Source organism: Rattus norvegicus, chromosome 1 (assembly GCF_036323735.1).
Source record: "Rattus norvegicus strain BN/NHsdMcwi chromosome 1, GRCr8, whole genome shotgun sequence".
NCBI classification, from domain to species: Eukaryota; Metazoa; Chordata; class Mammalia; order Rodentia; family Muridae; genus Rattus; species Rattus norvegicus.
The window spans coordinates 203132366-203155063 of record NC_086019.1 but is presented as its reverse complement, the minus strand read 5'-3'; the positions used below and the strand labels follow the sequence as shown (position 1 = coordinate 203155063).

Below are 22698 nucleotides of genomic sequence, written 5' to 3'. Positions count from 1 at the left end.
CGCACGTGCCACACGCGCCCCTTGTTCCTCCCCCACCCGCGGGCCCCGCCCCCTAGCCAATGGGCTCTGCTGCGGTGTGCGTCCCGCCCCGCCCCGCCCCTTGTCCCCTCAATCCCGTGTCGCCTGGCCTCAGAGCTGAGCGGCGCAAGCTGCCCTGCTACCTCTCAGTGGTCACTTCCCAGGCCTGTCGCAGTTGGGCTCCGGCTCCTTTGCGGAGCCACCATGTCGCAGAGCGGGGAGGAGAACCTGCAGGGTGAGGCTGTGGGCCGAGAGGGGCCGCGGAGGCGGCAGGGTCGCGGGATGGGGTGCGGTGAGTGGAGGCCGCGATGCAGTTCTGTGTGGCCGGGGCTGGGCGGTGAGTCTCGGTGCATCTTACAGACAGTACCTTCACAGGCCGGTCGGGCCTTTTCGTGCTCTGAGGTTCACACTGTCATAGTTCTGTATTTTCAGTCTGTAGGTCAGGGAAGCCTCGAACTCTGCGATCTTCCTCCCTCAGCTTCCAGAGTAGATCAGATTTCAGGCCTTTGGCTTCTCTCACGCCTTGTTCAGCGTTGTTTAAGTGAGCCAGAGGTTGCAGGTTGAATTTTTCAGTGCTTTGATTGAAGTCATTAGTATTTATGACCGTAGTGCCTCTCACTTTTCCCACTTGGTACTGGGACAGAACCAGGTCTGAACGTGCTGGGTAAGCGCTCATTACTGAGTAACATTATCAGTTTTAATTTTATGCTTTAAGACATGCTGGCTTTGAACTTGGAATCCTCCTGGTTCAGCCTCTAGAGTAGCTGAAATTTGGAATTAATAGGGCTTGCTGCCGTGTCTCTCCATCTCCAACCCTAATCTTTACCCCTGGCTTGCTTTGTCATCACTTCCTGATAGAAGTGGAGGATATAGGGCTTCAGACCTCTGTCAACACTTAGAGTTAAAAAAAAAATGGGATAGCCACACAGTGGTGGCACACGCCCTAATCCCAGCAATCATGAGGCAGAGGCAGGTGGATCTCTGTAAATTCGAGGTCATTCTGGTCTACAGAGTGAATTCCAGGACAGCCAAGTCTACAAAGAAACCTTATCTTGCAAAACAGAGTGGGGTAGGGCTGGTGGTGCAGCTCTGGAAGGAGGGTAAAGTGCTTACAATTAGCTCAGTAGGCCCACAGCAAGCAGTGAAGTAATTGTAGGTTAAAATAGAAGTGGGGCTGGGTGTGGTGACACCCATAAAATCCCATTATGGGGGTGGGTAAAGCTGAGTCTTGACAAATTCCAGATTAGCCTGGGCTACAAAGCAATACAAGGCTAGTTAGGGGGGGCTCTGTAGCTAGACCCTATCTCACAAACAAACAAACAAACAAACAACAGGCTCTCGGCAGGCACCCAGCCTTTACGGACTGTTAGCACTGAGCAGACAGCTGTTAGCTTTGCAAGGCCACCCTGGGTGCAAGTGCCAGTGTTCCTTTCTGAGAGCCCCTTGGTGAGTCTGAGTTGAGTCTTCATCCCAAGGATCCAACAACGGGAGGAGGATCCTGTTGACCTTTGTATTCTCTGAAGCAAGAGTTCACTAAGTAAAGAGTGTGTAAATAAACAGAGAGGTTTTCTAAACCCAGTGAATGTTTTAATGTTAGCTTTTATTTTTCCTTGAGACAGTCTCACACTCAGCGAACTCCCAGAGCTCTGCCTGCCTCTGCCTCCCTAGTGCTGGGATTAAAGGTGTGGGCCACAGCACCCACTTTCTTGTGAAGACTTGGTTTTAGATGTTTGAGATAGTGGTTTTTCTGTATACCTCTGGCAGTCCTGGAACTTATGTCGGTCGACTAGGCTGTCCAGAGATTCACCTGGACACCTGCCTGTGTCCTATAGTGCTGGAATCAAGATAGCGTAACTCAGAGCAGGGCTGCATTAAGAGTTTTTTAAAAGGTTGTATTAAGATACATTGAGTGAACTGCACTTATTTATTACCCTAAACAAGATTTTAGTAGGCAGAATTTTATCAGCCCAACACATTATAGAATCTGTATTTTCGAACTACTGCCACAGTTAGGAAAAATATCTTGTAATTCAGGTTTTACTCCCTAATGCCAAATGTCAGACAGCTGGATTTTTTTCCTTGATTGTTTGAGATGTTTTTTGACTTTTCTCTTAAGAGATCAAGTGACAAGTCACTTTTGTAGCTAGTTGAACTTTTATTTCTGACCTGTATGTTATTAAGATTTCATCTGTGGAAGTTTCTGAGTATTCCTGAGAGGGCTCAGTTAACAGACACTCAGTTGACAAGACACTCCAGACTGCTGAGTCATTGACAAATCGAGGTTGTCATCTGACGTTTCAAGGGTTAAAAAGATTTGTGTTTTTCCGTTTTGCTTATTCTATAAAAAGATGGTTACAGTGTGGAAACTCAGGCGAAGGATTTGGGCCATTGTTTGGGGCGTACGTGCAGCTCGGCACTGGCTCACTGTCTAGCTCAGGGTAGGAGGGGTCACTTGAGTCACATGGGGTATCTCAGCTGCCCTATGAAATGTGAATCCCAGTTTGGAGTCTGAGCTGAGGCTGCTCCTCTGTTTGCTGCTGCATGTTTACTTCAGAGGAGGCTGAGAGCTGTGGAAGCCTCGTTGGTAGGTGGGACAGCAAATATTCCCCATAGCAACCTCTGGGACCAGTTTTCCTGAAGGCGTTACCCACAAAACCGATTGGTCCCGTTCCCCCTTTACCTCTTATCCATCTTTTTGAAAAGTGTTTAGGAGCAGGGCCGGCTTCCTTCTTTGTATGACTTCAGGCATGCTGGAGGAGAGAAGTGTTGTGATACTTCTGTGCCTTAGTGGCTGCCCTTACCTTAAAGGGCCACTGCGTAGGTTCAGGAAAGTCTTCCCTCAGCCAGCTGCCCTGTCTGCAACTGGTTCAGATAAGTGGCTCTGTTGGTTATAGGCAAACTGTCACGGGCAGGCTTGCATGACGAGAAGAACGTTGATACACTGGAGGGGTTTCTCCTTGGCTCTAGCTGAACCTCTGCCGATAGTGCCAGTGAGATCTAGAGGTTAAGTGGAAATAAGGATGACTACTTCAGTTAAGGACATGCTACAGACTGCTCAGTGCCAGAGGAATACCTGGAACCACCTGACTCAGGCTCAGCCTGGCAGTAGGCAGAGCCAAGTTCACTAGTCTTAGGATCCAGTAGGTGTGAGGATGATGCAAGCCCGTGTTTGGGAGTTGGAGGCAGGAGGATCAGGAGTTCAATGCCAGCCTGGCTACATGAGACGTTGTCAATAAAATGCATGTGTGTGTGTGACTGAAAAGGAAGTCAGTAGTCCATGTTATATACCGGGCAGATTCTGTTCAGAACCATTTGCCAGCCAAGTCTCTTGTTCTGAGTTAACCCAAGGGGCCTTGTAGGTGTTGAGATCGCAAAGGCGGCTTCTGGAGAAGTCCCGTGTGGTTTGGGGCAGTGCTTCCCTCAGACTTGGTGTCTCCTTGCTTGGCTTTCTTCAGATGCTATAGCCAGTAGTACATCGTTCTCCTGTGGCATATTCCTGTTGGGCGTTTGTGGGCGTGCACTCCTTTCTGAGGACTATGAGCTCTTGCTGGATGCTGTTCATGCTTGAGCTTGTCAGCATATTTGCTTGAATCTCTAACTGCTTTCAAGTTGGGCTCAGCTTCTGGAAAACTATGGGAGAAATAATGAAGGTGATTCTCTTTCCACATTCATGATTGAGTCCTGCCATATGCAGGAAGTGGACAGGAGAATAGGACCCTGTGTTTCCTCTGCATGGGGTTCTTACGGGTGTAGTTATTAGCATTGACAGTCTACAGGTTTGCCTTGGGATATAGAGGGTAATACAGAGAAGGGACTCACTCCCTAGGTTGTCATGATGTAAGCAGTTTAGAAAGCAGTCTGACTGAGGTAAAGATAATTTAAAAAGACTTTGTGAGGTGGTCTTATGTATCCTAGGCTGTCCTTGAACCTAGTAAGTAGCCCAGGATGACTTTAATTAAGCTTTTATTCTTTCCTCAACATCTAGAGCACTAGAATTACAGGCATGTGCCAGCACATCATTTCTGTGGCTCTATAAACCTCGGCCATAACTAAGCATGCTAGTCAAGCACCCTGACCAAGTGAACCATAGTCTCAGCCCAAGGAGGATACAAACTTGGAAGGCTGCCCAGTTTCACCTCTGACCAAAAACTGTATGAGAGGAAGGGTGACTGTGGCATACACTTCATCACTGACCAAGTCAGTGAAGCTAGGTAGATCCTACCCACAATCTGGAGCAGGGAGAACTGAGTGCACCCATGTTGCCTGCTCACTACTAGGTTTCTGTTTAACATTATCTGACTTTTAAGCTATTCAGGACCCCTTGACTAGGGAATTAACAGTCAAGATAGTGCTCCTATGGATAAACCCAACCTCATCTAAATAATTCCTCAGTCAGACGCACTCCCTATGGGCTTGGCAGGATAGCTAAGCAGGCAAGGTTCTTGCTGACAAACTGTTGATCTGAGTTTGGTCCCTAGAAACCCACATGGGAGAAGGAGAGAACCAGTTTTTGCAAGTTCCAATCAAATACTCCAAAAGCCTCTCTTCTCAGTTGTGTCTAAGTTGTGGTAAGTTGACAGTATCAACTAGCATACTGGCCAACCTGGCTTGTGGAGTTAAGATTCTGTCTCCAAGACCAAATGAAGGATTACAGAGATGGCTCAGCAGTTAATGAACACTTGTTCCCAACTGTCTGCATCTTCAGTTCTAGAGGATCTGATGCACTCTTCTGTTGTCCATGGGCACCACTCACATACGTGGTTCACAATCATACATGCAGGCAAAACACTTATATGCATAAAATAAGAGCGGAGCGCATTCTACTCAAGGGAACCTACCTGAGTTCAGTTCCAGCCACGCCACACAACAAGGAGATATTTATAAATAGGAGTTGATTCGTATCTTGTTGGTGTAACTCAGGAATGGGAGAGTGGGGTTGAAAACAGGAATGAGGGCTGTGGAGGACAGCAGCACTGGTTGCTGTCTTGAGGCCTAAATGTATTAAACTACATGAAATAATTTGTGTGTTGATTGAGGAGATTCCTTGATGTTAAGGTTTTGTTATTGTTGTTGTTGTTCTTTTCCTTTTAAAAACATTTTTTTAAATTTATTTTTTTGAGACAAGGTCACACTCATGTAGTCCAGGCTGGCCTTAAACTTGACTTCAACTTCTCAGTGTTATTAGGATTGTAGGTTCACACCCACCTTTCGTGCTTGTTTAAAAAGATGAACACTTCTGATAAACAACTGCGGGATGTATGTAAATGAGTCTTCTCTGTTTTCTAGGACTTACCTTTCCGATCCAGTCACAGGTTAATGATAAAACTTGTTCCTTAGTAAATCATTCCTAGAGCTTTTGGGCCCAAGGTTTTTGCACCAGATCATTCTGAATGGGATTGTTTTCCCCTCAAAGGTGCGTGGGCGTTTTGCAGATGTCTGCTGCAGATCTGTGCCTGCTACACCCCCAGGGACAGGACTGCTCTATGTAGCCTTTACTGTCCCGGAACTTACTCTGTGGATTAGGCTGGCCTCAGAATCAGAGATCTGCGTAACCACCTCCTGAGTGTGCGCCATCTCTGCCAGGATCCCCTATGACTTTTGAAAGCACCGCGATGGTGTGAATACTTATAATGCTGCCAGTGTAAGAAAAGCAGAGCCAGGACCCTGCTGCACTGTGATGAGCCCAGGTGAAGGGTCTGGTGAGGGGAACCGGCTTCCTGACAGACGGCATAGAGTTCGTGTTTGTCAGCTTCCACAACCCTGAGAAATAACTTTCTTACTGTTATAGCACGTGTTTGTCAGCTTCCACAACCCTGAGAAATAACTTTCTTACTGTTACAGCAGTATAGATTAGGACTAGGCTCCCAGTGTTTTCGTTGCCCCTTAGGCAGTAAGTGCACACACATCTGCCTGGTGGCTTAGTTCCTTATACAAGCTCCCAAAATTTGTGGGATTTCCAGAGTGCCTGCTTTTTTTTTTTTTTTTTTTTTGGTTCTTTTTTTCCGGAGCTGGGGACCGAACCCAGGGCCTTGCGCTTCCTAGGCAAGCGCTCTACCACTGAGCTAAATCCCCAACCCCGTTTTTTTTTTTTTTAATATTCATTGATTGATAGATAGGTCTTACTTTATACACTGATTGGGTGTATGTGTGTAGATGAAACAAATCTAAGCTAGGAGTTTTACCCTGTTACTCAGGTCCACTTTGTAAAGAGTCCCCAAGAATGAGATGACTTATTTGGGACCCAGAGTAGCCTTGGGCTAGAGTTTGGTAACTAATAAGTTGTCAGAGGGTGGAAACTTAGGGCACCAGGGAGGGGAGGGAGTTGGAGTTTGGGCTATTAAATGAAACAGTATGTTTCCTTGAGTGAGTTCTGAATTCTAGCAAAGTATTAAACCAGAGGGGGCTGCAGAGACTTGAGCTTGTCTTGTTTTTGTGTTTAAATGGGGCAGAAATTTGTGTGGATAGCCTGTGTACTCTGTTCGTGGCTGGTATGAGATATGTGGTATCCTTGTGGGTTTCAGCCTTTAATTTATGGGATTTGGTACTAATCTTAGGAGACATTATGGGAATATTAAATTCTTGGACTGCCCTGGTTGATTTTGGAAAATTGGTAGTGTAGGAGAATCTCTACATTTGGCATCAGGACTGGGTACCGGGAAGAAGACAACTTGATCTCAAACTGTTAGGCACTAGAAAAGATATGGGTAGCATTAAGCTCCATCACATAAATTGGGACAGGCTCAGATCTGAATACAAGATTGGCCTAGACAAAGGGAACTGGCCATAATGATTGCAGCTGGTCTTGAACTCACAGCAACATTCTTGTCTTAGTGACTCGGAACTGCAGGGATTCTACGTGTGAGCCACTATCCCTGGCTTCTGGGTGTCATCAGACAGAAGGGAGGAGGTCCAGCAAAAGACATTAGGCTGGAACTGGAGTGAGTATAGGATTTCCAGATCCCAGAAGGCACTGGGGCCTGTGTACAGCAGCAGAGGGGCTCTGGGCTCTGCCCTTCTGAGTTGGTGATGTGCTTCATGTGGGCTAGGCCTGCTTCTCTATGAGGCAATCTGAGAGGCTAATGAGGGAAATCATCCTTATTTCAAAGTTTGTTGTATAATCATGTTAGTTTACTGAGAGGCTGTTGGTGGCATGAACTATAAATCCAAACTTATTTCTGGTTAGCTCAAAAACATTTTCTATAGGCAAATGTGAGTCAAAATAGACAGAATCTTGGGCCCAAAATGAGGCCCATACACATTTCTTACGCTGCCAAAGAAAGCACCAGGGTCCAGAGAGATGGGAGGGGCTTGCTGCCAAGCCTGAAGTCAAACCCAAATGATGGGAAGAGAGAACCCAGGTATTGCAAGTTGTCCTGACTTCGTATGCATACTGTGTGTGCACAGGTGCCACACAAACAATGGCTAAGTAGAAAGCAAGGAAGCAGCAGCATGGGGTGGGCAGCAGAGGCAGTCTTCAGTAAAGGATGCCCCTGTTCCAGGACATAGCATTCATCAAATTGGATCCAGGAGAGTGAAAGACTAGTATGAGGGTTGACACACTGTGTAGTAGCACAAACTCAAGTTGGAATTACATGCAGTCTGCATGGCTCTTTGTAGCACAAACTGACATAAAGCTTGGCAGTCCTCCTGCCTCAGCCTCCTAAATAACTGGGATTATGGGTGTGTGCTACCATGTCTTGCTGAACACACATTTATACACACAAACATTTGGCAGTAATGGGGATTGAACCTAGACTACAGCCTTACGATTTTATAAGGCAAGCACACTTCCATTGAGCTCCCCCCAGCCCTCGCTTTAACTATTTTATTTATTTAATGTATGTGAGTACATTGTAGCTGTCTTGAGATACACCAGAATCTGTTACAGATAGTTGAGCCACCATGTGGTTGCTGGGATTTGAACTCAGGACCTCTGAAAGAACAGTCAGTGCTCTTAACCGCTGAGCCATCTCTCCAGCCCAGCATGAGCCCTTAAATATTGTAATAGATGCATTCAGCAGATCAAACTGAAAGCAAGCCACAGATGTAACAGTACAAAGAGTTCATTTATTTTTGTGGTGTTGGAGAACCAAAGTCTACCCTGAGACTTCATTTTTAATGTGTGTCAATGCTGTGCTTCTATAGTGTAAATATTTGTGTGAGTACTTGAAAGGTAGATCCCTTCAGAGAGTGAGATATAACCAGAAATGAACTATTCTGTTTTCAAAACTTGCTAATCTGATTTCTGGTATAAATGCAGAGCAGTAATCAGACTTGTGGATTTTACAGAGTCCTAGGGCCCCGTGATCCTGAATGTAGAAACAGCTTGAGTTTAAGTCTTTAGCTAGGCACATTAGCCCATGACTGTACGCCTAGCGCCTAGAAGGCTGAGGCCTCTAGTTTTATGCCAGCTTAAATAAGATCCTCATCTTGGCCTGTGGTAAATCCACAGGTATGTAGAATACCTACATGGAATAAAAGAATGGCAAGAGATAACAGTGCAGTGTTTCAGCCTCAGGGTCCTTGCCTACTGGACCTAAAAGAGGCCAGCAGACCAGAAATGCAGATATCTGAAGTGGCATTAAAGTAGGGCCTAGAGTGATCTTTGGTATTTCCTGGGAATGTGAGTGGGTAGGTCTGTCTATCTGTCTATATCTTTGTTTATTCATTGATTGATTTGGACAAGTATTCATTGTGTGGTCCTAGCTAGCCTTGAACTCAGAGTACTGGGATTAGTCGTCAAGCCCCATGAGGGGGCAGATTTCTAACTGCCCATTTTGTCCTCTTCAGGCTCCTGGGTAGAACTGCACTTCAGCAATGGGAATGGGAGCAGCGTTCCAGCTTCCGTCTCTATTTATAATGGTGACATGGAAAAAATACTGCTGGATGCGCAGCATGAATCTGGACGAAGCAGCTCCAAGAGCTCTCACTGTGACAGGTAGGTGTTCTGGGTATCCCTTACAGTGTTGATGTCCTAGTAGATGGATAATCACAACCGCATGTTTTTGTGGGTGGGTTCCAGGTCTGAGGCCACATTTGGGAGTAACTCCTGAGGTAGTCATTAAGCAAGGAACTCTGGAGTCTGCTGGGAGGAAGTGATTTGGAGCTCAGTCTGGAGGGACTCTATTAAACCTAGAGATAGATAAAATTGTTCACTGTGAGCACCAAGTCTGAGCAGTTTTGTTCATGCCCCCAGCTGGCTTCTGTTCCTAGGCAGCGTCACTAGGGAGTGAATCCAAGGTGTGTGGCTGAAGTCAGTGATCAAAGGTCAGATGCTTCCGAGGGCTAAGTCACAGATCATGCGGGAGGGTGGGGCTTCTCTATGGAACTGTCTAGTGGGCTCCTGTGTGCTCAGCTCAAAAGACTAAGGAATTGTTTGGCACTGGTCTGGTGAGGGGCAAAAGGGAAGAGACATACTTTGGAGGCTCCTCTGCCACCCCTTAATGAGGTAAGACCCCTGCTTGGAACTTATGCATCTTATGACACAATTGACACGCTGCTCCGTTTTGTCTGTTTCTTAATCAAGCCCACCTCGCTCCCAGACACCACAAGATACCAACAGAGCTGAAATAGACACCCACAGCTTTGGTGAGAAAAACAGCACTCTGGTAAGCCATAGATAGGAAGTGGCTATAAGGTTCAGTGCATCATCAGTCTGGTGACTCCTGCATTTGCAGCATATGAGAGTCTTTACTCTTAGTTTTTGAGGAAGGGTGTCTCATTCAACATGGAGCTCACCAGTTGGATAGTTCAATTGGCTGGTGAGGTCCAGTGATCCTTCTATCCCTGCTTTCCAAGCCTGGGACTACAGACATGATCCATGGTGTCCCCTGGCATTTTATAAGAGTGTTGGATCTGCATTTTATTGTTTATTGTTATGTTTATGTTTATGTGTGTGTTTGAGAGAATGCCATATGTATGGAGGCATTTTAGAGCCCATGTTTTGGTTTTTATTTAGATAGGGAATCCCTATTCACCCCGTCTAGCCGGGAACTTGCTATATATTACCAGGCTGGTCTTGAACTTACAGAAAGCCACCTGCTTCTGCCCCGAGTGCTATGATTAAAGGTGTGCACCACCTTCTCCACTGGTGTTGGGGATCTGAACTGAGGGTCCTAATGCTTGTGTAGCAAGCACTTCATTTACTGAGCCATCTTCTTATCCACCACTTTCCCCTTTTGATAGAATTTCTAAAAATTTTTATATTTGTGTTTGTATATCTGTGTGGTATGTGCACATGAGTCCCAGGTGTTCAGAAGCCAAAGGCATTGGATCCCCTGGAACTAGAATTACGGGCAGCAGATCGCCAACAGGTCTGGGTCCTGGAAACTGAATTTGGATCCTCTGAAAGAGCAGCAAGTACTCTTAACCACTGGGCCATCTCTCCAGCCCTGGACAGCTCATTTAAAAAATATTTTAGAAATTAATTAATTGAGGAATCTACTTTGCTAGTGCTAAGGTGGTTATAAATATGTACAGCTACACCTGGCTTATGTAGTGTGTGTGTGTTGGGGGAGGGTGTTTAGAGCCCAGGACCTTGTGCATTCTGGGCAAGCATTCTGTAAACTGAGCTATACCCCAGTCTGTGAGCTCACTTTTCTAATATTAACTCAGAAACTCAAGAGGACTTCTAGCATTGTGAGATCAGAGCCTGTCTTAGTATTCTACTGCTGCGAAGAGACACTATGACCATAGTAACTCTTAAAGAAAACATTTAATTGTGACTTCTTTATAGTTTCCAAGATTTGGTCTATTCTCATCATGCTAGGAGCCACGGCAGACATGGTGCACTGAAGGTTCTGGGTCTGTAGGCAGCAGGATGAGGGAGAGCTTGGTTTGGGTTTTAAAACCCCTAAGCCCACACACCCAGTGAGATTCTTCTTTCAACAAGGCCACACGTCTTAACCCCTCCCAAGTGGCCTTCCCAGGTGATTCATCATCCGCATGTTAAGTCGGGGGCGGGGAGGGGACTCTGTGATTTATCTATAGGGACCTGCCAAGGGCTCCAAACAGCATCTCTGTCTGTCCCATTGGTTTTCTGGATCCTATTTTCCAAGTGGTAGAGCAGCCTGGGCCTGTTGAAGAGCCTTCTCCTGCTGCAGGCTCCACTCAAAGCTGGGCTGGAGTAACTGTATACCCAAGAGAGGAGTACACCACGTCCAGAATTCTAACAGGCTTGCTAAACACCGTGTTCTTTCTTGGTGCTGGCAGGGGCCAGGCGCGGTTCCACCTTAGAAGGAATATCTTTAATGCCTCAAACCATTGGGCTTACACTTCACTGAGGTAGAGAAAGCCCTTGAATTTTGGACTTATTTCCCATTCACTAATGCACATATGTGTTATAAGTCCAAAGTTGATTAGTTACTACCTCCTGCTCACTTCATCCAATCATCATAATGTCATCAATATAGGGAATCTGTGTTATTTTTTTTGTAGAAGGGATAGATAATCAAGATCCCTTCAAATGAAGTCTGTTATTGGGCCTTAGTGGAAATGGAACATTTGACTGTAGGCAGCAGGATGAGGGAGAGCCATGAGAACATGGCTGCCAAGTTACCATGTTACCTGAGCTGCCTATCATGAGCTGGGTATTATCTGACCCACCAGTGACTGTGCACAGCAACAACCCATTATCAAATGGAAGTGCTATCTATATATGTGATCAGGTCCAAGTAGGTCCTAAACGCACAAGCAAGTTACGTGAAGAGGCAGCCAAAGCCCATGGCTTCTACTCCTATTACAATGCCATCTGCTGCCAAGCATGCACCTATAGCTTTATGGGATGAGCCTTACAATTGGTTGCGGAAGAGAGTAGGTCCTGAATTATTGATGGTTCTGCACATTATCCAGGCACCATCCAGAAGTGGACAGTTGTGGCATTATATCCACTTTCTGAGACAACCCTAAAAGAAACACCAATGAAGAAAAATCTTCACAGTGAGCAGAACTTTGGGCAGTACACAAGGTCATAACATTTGTTTTGAAAGAAAAATGGCCCGAGAATCTGGGATGTTCATTATTCATGGGTTGTAGCTAATAGATTGGATTTGGAAAGAGCATGATTTGAAGATTGGTGAGCCTGATGATATCTTGGGAAGTATGTGGATTGATCTCCAAATGGACAAAGGATCCCAGGATACTTGTCCTGTGTAAATGCTCACCAAAAGGCGACTTCTGCTGAGGACTGTAGTAGACAGGATGACCCATTCTGTGGAGAGTCAGCCTCTTCCCAACCATCCATGTCTTTTACCTAATGGGACTGTGAACAAAATGGCCATGGTAGAAGAGATGGAGCTTATGTATGAGCTCAACAACATGAACTGCTATTCACCAAGACTGACCTGGTTATAGCTGCTGCTGGGTGCCAGATCTGCCAGCAGCAGAGACCAACACTGAGCCTCAGATATGGCACTGTTCTCTGGGGTGGCCATCCAGTGACCTAATGGCAGGTTAGCTACATTGATCCACTCTCTCCATGGAAAGGACAATGCCTTGTCCTTACTGGAGTAGATATTTATTCTGGTTGTTGATTTGTCTTAACTGCACATAATGCTTCTGCCAAAAACATCATCCACGGACTAAAACTTCTTATCCACTGTACTCTACATAGTATTGCTTCTGACCACAAAACTCACTTGATAGCCAGACAAGTGTGACAGTAGACCCATGACCATGGATGGCATCCACTGGTATTACCATGTTCCCAACCATGCTGAAGCAGCTGGCCTGAAAGACACAAACTTTTGAAGACACAGTGCCAATTAGATATCAGTAGCCTGGAGGGCTGGCACAAGGCTCTCTAGGAAGTGGTGTACGCTAAATCAGCATCCGATATGTACTGCAGGTTCTCTTACAACCAGAATCCATGGGCTCAAGAATCAAGGGGTGGAAAAAGGACTAGTTCGGGGTGGAAAAAGGACTAGTTCCCACAATCAACCCTAGTGATCTACTAGGAAATTACGTGCTTCCTGCCTAGAAGAGGGGTGTGTGTGTGTGTGTGTGTGTGTGTGTGTGTGTGTGAGAGAGAGAGAGAGAGAGAGAGAGAGAGAGAGAGAGAGAGAGAGAGAAAGATAGAGATAGAGAGAGATGGGGGAACTTATGCGAGGAGATAAAACAATCATTCCACTGGATTTGATGCTCTTAAATGCTAAGAAAGGAATAATAGTTTTAAGACTGATTGATCGGGATCCAAGGGGAAACTGGATTGCTTCTCCACAATGGAGATAAGAAAGATGTCTGGGGTACAGGAGATCCTTTCAGGTGTCTCTTGGTGCTACCATGCCCCGTGATTGAAGTCGGTGGGAAGCACCAACAATCTAACCTGGGTAGGATGACAAAGGGCACAGATTGTCCAGATATGAAGGTATGGGTCACTTCCCTCAGGAAAGGAACCCAGACCTACTGAAGTGCTTGCTAAAAGTGGAGGGAATATACACAAATTGGGTAGTAGAGGAAGTTGTTATAAATATCAGCTACTAGGGTCATGTGACCAGTTGTACAAATGAAGATTATAATTATGGAGTGTTTCTGTTGCATTTTGTTAAAAATGTGTTTATACAGATTTGTGTTTCCTTTACCCAATTTATCATGTAGTATCAGTTAAGAGAATATCAATGGTTATCATAGTTTAGTTTTAGATATTAAAAGAATTTCCCTGAAGGGACATTACCACCCAAATGCCTGAGTTTGTAATGCATTTACAGTTGTGGGGATAGTTAATACCATGTCAGGTGGGGTTCTGTTGAGCTTACTGACCTTAACTCTAGTGTGAATGTGAAAAACTCATCTGCTTTATTTAATACTTACTTTTCCTTAGTCTGAGGAAGATTATATTGAGAGAAGAAGAGAAGTTGAAAGTATCCTGAAGAAAAACTCAGATTGGATATGGGATTGGTCAAGTCGGCCAGAAAATGTTCCCCCCAAGTAAGTCTGTTTTCAACATTCTTTTTTTTTTTTTTTTTCGGAGCTGGGGACCGAACCCAGGGCCTTGCGCTTCCTAGGTAATGTTTTCAACATTCTTGGTCAAGGTTTTTCCTTTGACAAGGGGACACTGATTGGTACTTTCTTTATACCCTAGGGAGTTCCTTTTTAAACACCCGAAGCGCACAGCTACTCTCAGCATGAGAAACACAAGCGTTATGAAGAAAGGGGGTATTTTCTCAGCAGACTTTCTGAAGGTTTTCCTTCCATCTCTGTTACTGTCTCATCTGTTAGCCATTGGATTGGGGTAAGTGATGTTTCTATGAGAGTATGGATACCCTATGACAGGGTGGATGGATCTTGGTGATTCTAGCCCCCAGCAATTTATTTCTGCATTGTTTATGGAGAGAGATGATACTTCCAAGTCACTGTTAGGTCAGGTAAAAATCCTGAGCTATGGAAGGCCCTTGTCTTTCACAGGGGTTCTCATGCTGGGTCTCTTTCTTGTGCCACCTCTACAGTGGGTGGATGATCCTGTCTTTTGGCAGGAATAATTAATTAAGGCCTTCAGGTTTCTGCTTTTGTATCTAGTTTAGACTAAAACAGACCAGGGAATACAGCTGTGGCTTCTCTAGATGGGACCAATGCTAAAGAATGGGTCACCAAAGGGACACTATGTATTCTGGGCTGGCCGCACAGGGATGAGATTGGGTTTCAGATCTTCCTGTGTCTACCTCCTGAGTGCCGAGATTACAGATGTCTGCGTACCCAGCGCTATATAATATTATGGCTAAGCACTCTACCAGCTGAGCTACATCCCCAGGCCTTACTCTTCCTTAGGCCTATCTATACCCTCTGTCCATGTCAGGGTGAACTCACCCTGTATATGGAGAATGGCTGGGATGCCACTGTGGGCATCTGGCCCATGTTAGTTGGGGATATGTTTGGGACAGAAGGCTCTGTAGTCTGCTTATTCTTTTCCCCAAAAGCTGTCCTTGTGGCTGACACTCAGTTTGATCTCTTGGGATTTTGTGGGTCTCATAGGTACATGCGATCCCAGTCCTCCCTGCCCTTATCTTTCTGCACTGCAGACCCTCAGCATACCTACCTATAGAGCTGCCTATAGAAATGAGATGAAATGGCTGCCTGGGTGCCAGAGGCTCCTCCTAGCTTGCAGGGCTGGAGTCTTACCTGCCTTTACCACTCTCCATGTGTAGTTCTCTCCTGGTGCTTGGTCTCACGGACGACAGGTTCATCCCCATCACCTGGGGCAAGCAGTAGGGTTCAGTGGCAATTGGGAAGCACAGGCAGGGGAATCCCTGAATTATAGGCCAGAGTTACTTATTGAGATCTGGTCTCAAAACACAAAATAGAACAGGACCAGCAAGGGGAAAAAACTTGTGGACAGGGCCTAGGAATTTGTGTGTTCAGTCTCCAAGCTGAGTTTTCTCTTCACAGAATCATTTCTGGATCTACTGTCTCTGTCCTTCATACTTCCCAGTCTCAGAACTTGATGTCATCTCTACCCAAGATCTCTTGGCAATTTCCAGTCTTTCATGAACACTGCCCTCTTTAGTTCAGATAGTTCACTGCCCAGTCTTATTTCTTCCCAGTCTGCACAGACCTGGCCAGGTGGAATTCTTTCCAGTCATTTGCCTTCCTGATTGCAGAGAAGGGAGGCTTCATTACTTATTCCTTGGTTAGGCTTTGAGGTTAGTGGTAATGAACTGGATATGAAGCCAGCCTGCCCTTGCCCTTCAGCAGTGTGGCTCGTTTGGTATACAGAAGGGAATGCGAAGCTGTATATAATACTGATAGAATGTGGAATTGGTTTGTACTTAGATTTGAACCTGGGACCTGGTACATGGTAGACAGACACTCCGAAATTGAATTTCAACTCCTATTGTTAATAGTATTTTTTTTTTTGTACATTCAATCTCTTGCACCACTAGAATAATTGAAACAATTGAAATTAAATTTTAAGTAAGAAAAATTAGACCAATATGAAATACATATTAGATGACTAAAAACACTTGATAAAGGTTGCAGACAGTAGGGCTGGAGAATGGCTCAGTGGTTAAGAGCACTGCTTGTTTATCTGGAGAACTTGGGTTTAAGTCCCAGCACCTACATGGCAGCTCTAGTTCCAAGGATCTGACACCCTCACACAGAGATATATGTAGGCAAAACACCAATGCTCATAAAAATAATAAAATCATAAACAGGAGAAAAGATTACAGTCATACTTTATCAAGGGTAAGGTAGCTAGCTAGGTCCCCTCTAAAAGCTGTGGCCATGGCCTGTTTGGGCCATGTGAAGTCACCTGAGAATTGTGAGACCTGACTGATTGCCATCCCTTTCCTCTCTAGGATCTACATTGGAAGGCGTCTGACAACTTCCACTAGTACCTTTTGATGAGACTTGGATCTGCCTTCTGCTCACACAGTGAGGATTCACGCTGAGCTGTGACAGCTAATTGAAGAGCTAGCATGATCCTTGGGTGTCTGCACTATGTGTGTTTATTTGTTTTGTAAATGCGGTGTTCCTGATTTAGTGAGACAGAATAGACTCTTACCACGACCTATAATTATACCTATGGGATCAATTAATAAGCATGTCAGACTGATGCCTATTGTAGCATTTATTAGTAAATTTCTTTGAATATATTAGATATAAATAGTATAAATAATTTTAATATAGTAGCAATAGTGTATTTAAAAATGATCTGTAATTGTAATCCAGTTAAGACACCTTACACTTCAAAAGAATGACTTAAGTGATATTAAAATCATTAAAGGGTTTTCCCCAAAGGAATTCTGTGGCCTTATAATCCTATTATGTAGTAGAAAATTAAAGGGTGTGGGTTATTTGTAAAGGCCTCTTACTTTATGAATTCAGTAGCAAGGAGAGACTAAGGTTACCCACAAACTCCACTTTGCAGTCCCCCTCTTCTTGCTTGCAGGATGAGGATTCCAGCCTTGCTGTCCACCATTACCTTGGGTGGGCAGTTGTGTTACGCCTTTATCTCTCTGCTGAGTGAAGTTCTACGGTTTGTACTTAAATTTTGTGTGCTTTTAAAATCAGCTGTATTGTAAGCAAATCTGTCTACTTTAAAAGACTGGAAATGAAAAAAATCTTTGCCAAATTCTTTGGAGAATACTGGATTTGCATATGAATTAATCAGTATCCAGCACTTGTGTTAAATCAGGCGTCCTCCCAGTCTTCTCTTTTCTATAGCATGGCTTTAAAGCCTGCCTCCTTGACATGCTGTATATATTCTATTGTATTTGTTTCATTGTCCCACACTTAACTCAGGTGTGCTAAAAATAAAAGTAAATTTTAACAGTCTTTTGTTTATATTTACATGATTACTGGACATAGTGTATGGTGGGAAGCTATCAGATCTCTCTTTCCCTCCCTCCCTGAGTCTTTACTATGTAGCCCTGCCTGGCCTGGAATTCAGAGATCTGCTTGCCTCTGCCTCTCAAGTGCTGGGATTAAAGGTATGCGGCACCACACCTGGAACTACATAATATTTTATTTTTTTGTAGTTTAAATGGTACACTAGCACATGGCTGCAGTCTAGCACATGAGTGCAGTACCCTCTGAGGCCAGAGTTGTGAACTGCCCTGCATGGGTGCTAGGAACCAAGTCACCTTCCTGCAGTCAGTTGTGAACTGTCTTGAATGGGTGCTGGGGCTGCGCCCCCCCCCCCCCCCCCCATACTTACAAAAGGCCAGCTTTCTCCTGCTTCAGTCCTCATATAGTTCTGAATGACAGAAATATATTTCCTAATGGCTGGAGCTGGAGTGAGACTTTACTTTTTCTTGGAGATAGGGTTTTTCTGTGTTTCCTGGAGTTTTTATGCTTTATGTAGATCAGGCTGACCCTGAACTCAAACCTGCTTCCCTCTGCTCTGCCTCCTGAGTGCTGGGATTAAAGGTATGAGCCACTTTGTCCTGCAAGCTTTTATGTTTCTAGTGTGTGTATGTGTGTTTTATGAGATAGTCACTATGTTGACTAGGCTGGCCTGTGCCTCTAGAATCATTCTGCTAGGATCATAGGCTTGCCCTACCACAACCAGCCTGCTTATAAAAAAAAAAAAAAAAAAAAAGACTTCCTGGGGTTGGAGAGATGCCTTGGTGTTAAGTACTGGCTGCTCTTTCTGAGGTCCTGGGTTTCATTCCTAGCACCACAATGTGTAACTCAGTCCTAGGTCTGATGCCCTTTTCTAGCCCCTGCAGGCAGGCACCTGACTGAGACAAGGTGCATGGATATGCATGGGGATAAATCAGTCATACAAATAAAGTAACTGTACTATTGCTTAGTTATTAAATAGCAAGCTTGACAGGCAGCAAAATGTAGTAATTTAAGAATAACTGCTTGGGCCACTAGTTAATGCAGTTCGTTTGAGCTAACATACTACAGAAGGTGACACTGCATTAGTGTAGATGGTTACAATGGAGAAGATCTAGCGGGTAGAACCTTAAAAACAACGTAGAGCAGCTGGAAGGATGCTCAGCTGGAGGGAACTCTGGTGCTGTCAAAGGACTTAAGTACCCAACACAGCAGCTCAGAGAACTCCAGTTCTAGTGGATCTGACCTCTGACCTTTGCCCATACTTCATGCATATGGTATACAAATGTAGATATAGGTAAAATACTTAAAGATCTAAGAAAACAAGCAAAACAAAACAAACAAAAACCAGCATAAATACCTTTTCTTTAAAATGCCATAACTTTTCTCTGGAGACCTCAAGAATTACAAAATAAGACTAATTCCAGCATTTGGAAGCTGATGCAAGACCACAGCACTGAGGCCAGTCTGAGAAAGTGCTAATCTTTTTTCTTTAAATGATTTATTTACTTTGCATGCAATGGTGTTTTGCCTGCATGTGTGTCAGATCTAGAACTGAAGTTGAAGATGGTTGTGAGATGCCACGTGGGTGCTGGGAATTGAAGCCAAGTCCACTGTAAGAGCAGCGGGTATCATTTAGAAGCAGCAGCCACTAGCCATCTCCAGCCCCAGTAAAGTGCTAACTTAAATAACAGATATTTAGGCCTCTGAGCTACCTGGGTTTGATGATGAGGCTGGTTAATGAAACCATGGCATAGACAAAGGAGCTGCTAAAATACAAGGAACTGACTGACTCCCAGGGTATAGAAAATAACATGAAAAATACAAGCAAAATATGAGTGCCTTTTGGGTGTTGAAGCTAAGTGACCTAAGAAATCTGACAGTTATAAAGCAGGCTCACTCCCTTGGAACTCTGGACAAACTGGGGACAGGACAAGCAATTGAGGACAGTGGCTACTTTTCTATTGGGACACTTTGTCTTAGACCCCAGACTCCCATGCTGGGAAGAAGCCAAACTGCTCAGTGAAGAGGAAGCATGCTGGCCAGCTCACCCTGCTGACCTAGCCTCAGTCTTCCAGCTCCAGCTGATGCTACATGGAGCTGCACCCACAGTACTGCTCAAACCAAAAGAAATACTCATCCTTGGGAGGAAAGAGCTGGAGACAATGTAGCACATCTCATTTGTGCCAAAATTTGAGGTGACAAAGTCAGAAATGAAGAGATGTGATGGGCAGACAAGACAGTGGGACGGGTAAGAGCAGACTGTTAGAATGGCAGCGGTGCTTGATTGGCTTCCAGGTACTAAGAAGGGTACTCATCAGAGTTAAAGTGACTGAAAAAGCATGCTGTAGGGGTTGGGAGACAAGAGTAGGAGCCTACTCTCTGGCAAGTAGAATCTGGAGTAGAGCCTACAAGGATGTAATAGTTAAAAACAGGTGTTTTCTTGCTTCAGTAAAGTGTTTTTGTAAGGGAATGCCCTATGAGATTAGGTTGCATATACTGATACTGAGAAAAAGAAGTAAGTTAAGGGTAGTAGTAAAAGCGCAGTCTTCTACCTGATTTACAAAGTCAGGCTGGAGTAGGCTGCTTGAAGCCAATGGTGGAAAGTAACTGGATGCTTCAAAGTAGGTGATGAAATGAATCCAGCTAGCTCTGCCCCAGAGAGCCCAGACACAGAGACATTAAACACGAGATTCCACATTTAGTATCACACTCTAGTGAGGGGAAAAAAGATGTTCTCATCTTTTCCCCATGAAATGCTCAGTCAGAAATAGCTAGATCCTGAAGAAACTTGGTGCTTTGTCAACTGCCAGTTTAATGCTGAGGCCCTCCGGTTTTATTGTTTTTATTGTTTTTTTTTTTTCCCAAAATACCTTATTGTAATTTAATTATTAAACAAAATTAGACAGGGTTAAACTGTCTATGAAACAGTTGTCCATAGTCTCCAAAGTTCTCAAGATCACGAGGGACAGACTGGCAGACAAGAGATAATGCAGGGTGCTCTTAGACAAAGGACATTTAGGAACTGGTAAGACCAAAGCTGTGTGGCTCAAGTGAGACAGCGTTCCCCCGTCACCATGGAAGCTGAATGTTCTCTGACCCCTGTTTAAGACAAAGTAAACGGAGCCTTTTACTCACAGTGGTCCTGGGCCAGCAGCAGCAGCAGGACTGCCAGGGACATTTCTGGAAATGTAGATTGTGGGGCACATGCTCTGTGTCCTGAGCTGCTGCAGACTGGAGAAGCTCTGTGAAGTGACGGGCAGAACTACCCTCTACATAAAACTGGGTTGTCTAAAAAAGCCAAAGAAAGAAACAATCACATGGGTCAGAAAGAAGTAGGATAAGATGTTACCAAACTCCTTTGAAGAGCTCCAAAGTCTATATAGTATTTATTGACAGTTTAAAACTTAGAAACTGTCAGGTGGTAGTGGCCCACACCTTTAAACCCAGCACTTAGGAGGCAAGGGCAGGCTGATCTACATAGTTCTAGGACAGTAAGAGATTATACAAAGAAACCCTGTCTCAAAAACTAACCCAAACCAAAAAAAAAAAAAAAAAAAAAAAAAAAAAAAAAAAAAATCCATAACCCCTGGCCGACCAACAACAACCAACTAACCAAACAAAAAGCACATCATGGCGCCTGCCTGCCATCTCAGTACTTGGGAGGTGTAGGTAGAAGGATCACAAGTTCAAGCCGGCTATGTGAAGCACAACATGAACTCTGGGATATAGCTCAGCGAGCAGTGCTAAACTGGCAGTCACACCCTGGGTTTGATTCCCAGCACCACATAGACCATGCGTTCACACTCAGGAGGTTCAGAGTTATGCTTGCCTTACATATGAGTTTGAGGCTGGCTTGGCATAAAGAGGCTGTAAAGGGTTTGTTTTGAGACAGGTAGACAAGGCTAACCTCAAATTCAGAGTTCTGCTTGCATTATGACACAATGTCCAGCCTTCTATTCTTCCACCCTTCATTTTTTTGAGGCAAGATTTTATTGTATACCATTCTGGCATCAAACTCACTGTGGTCCTCTTGCCTCAGCCTACCAAGTAGAGGCATTACAATACCCAGCTCAGCCAATAACCTGAAAATAAGCATCACTGTAGTAGTGGAATTGGGCCAAGACAAGTGACAGAGCTTCTGGTCTATGTCTCCGTCTGGGCTGTGTTCCTCTCAGGGTTGCATTTGGTGTAGGGCCACTGGACAGTACCCTCCAGTCACAAGAGCCAGGAGTTATGCTCCTCAAGCCATGGCATGAGGTCTGAGTGGTGCAACAGGGTTCTGTGCCTACACACCTTGCGCCTGAAAAGTCAACACAAGCTTTGCAAACTCAACAACTTTCAAAAAGTATAAGCAAACTGAACACGCCGCCTTCAGTCACTCAGCTCAGGATTGCCAGCAAAGTCTATTGCCCATCAAAACCACCACAAAACCGGAGTTAGACAGCTTTCTTTGATTTTCAATGTAACACTTTTTATTTCATGAGTTCTATCCCATCAGTTTGATAGGTTCCTGTTTGCTATGGGCAAATTTAGGTACTAGTTTCCATTTTTGAAGTGTTAGTTTTTTACTTGAAAAATTTACATAAAATCATTGTCGGGACCACTTTAGGGAGAGCTCCAGACCATATTGGCTCTTACCCGGAGAGATCACCACCCTTTTGACCATTTCTTTGCTGCTTTGCCTCAAAAATCTTTTTCCTGGTCCTCTGAGTGAAACGTGAATTTACTAAAAAAATGCAGAACTTGAGGCAAAACAGGTTATTTTATGGACAGGCAGGAGCAGGCAGACCGGGTGGGAATGTCAGGAGTGTTTTGTTTTTGAGACACAATCCTATAGTCCATCAAGGCTGTCCTACAACTTGCTATGTAGACCAAGCTGGCCTCTTACCTGCCTGCATGCCAGTCTTCACAAATGCTGTTGAACCTCTAGAAATGCAGCTACCTGCACCATCCATGCCCCAGTGTGGGCTGGCAGAGAGCCTCCCACACCTCCAGAATGGAACTTTGGCCCTTTCTCTTCGCTAGCTGCACCCTGCTGTGCTGCATGCATAGAGCAGCTGCCACCCAGCACCCTTGGGTGTTTTCTCTATCTGCACTGTCCAAGGACTAGCAGTTACAAGTCATTTCTTCAGACTTTAAAAGCATTGCAGATGGGCTAGGGTCTAACAGTACTGGCCTAAAACGGGTGTCAGGTACCCACCATTTGTCCAGTGGGTCACACTGTGGGCAGCTCCCACTGGAGGCCCTCAGCTAAGAACAGTGTGTGACTTCTGGCTAGAAGCCAGTTGCCACACACAGTTCTGCACAGGAATACTTTCCAGCTATGGCAGATGGGCCAGGACCCAAGAATAACAGCAGAGAATAGCCTCACTTTCCTTCACTTTCAACAGCAGGGAAGAC

The 22698-nt window shown here is 44.8% G+C and overlaps 1 protein-coding gene across 1 annotated transcript; it reads left to right on the top strand.

The window, feature by feature from the left end:
• The first annotated feature begins 101 nt into the window (after window positions 1–101).
• On the top strand, window positions 102–17286 carry Bnip3 (BCL2 interacting protein 3). Its single transcript, NM_053420.3, has 6 exons — window positions 102–253; window positions 8809–8956; window positions 9545–9626; window positions 13835–13941; window positions 14096–14245; window positions 16308–17286. Exons 1-6 carry the CDS (start codon window positions 223–225, stop codon window positions 16351–16353), a joined length of 564 nt encoding a protein of 187 aa, NP_445872.1. The 5' UTR covers window positions 102–222; the 3' UTR covers window positions 16354–17286.
• The last annotated feature ends 5412 nt before the right edge of the window (window positions 17287–22698 follow it).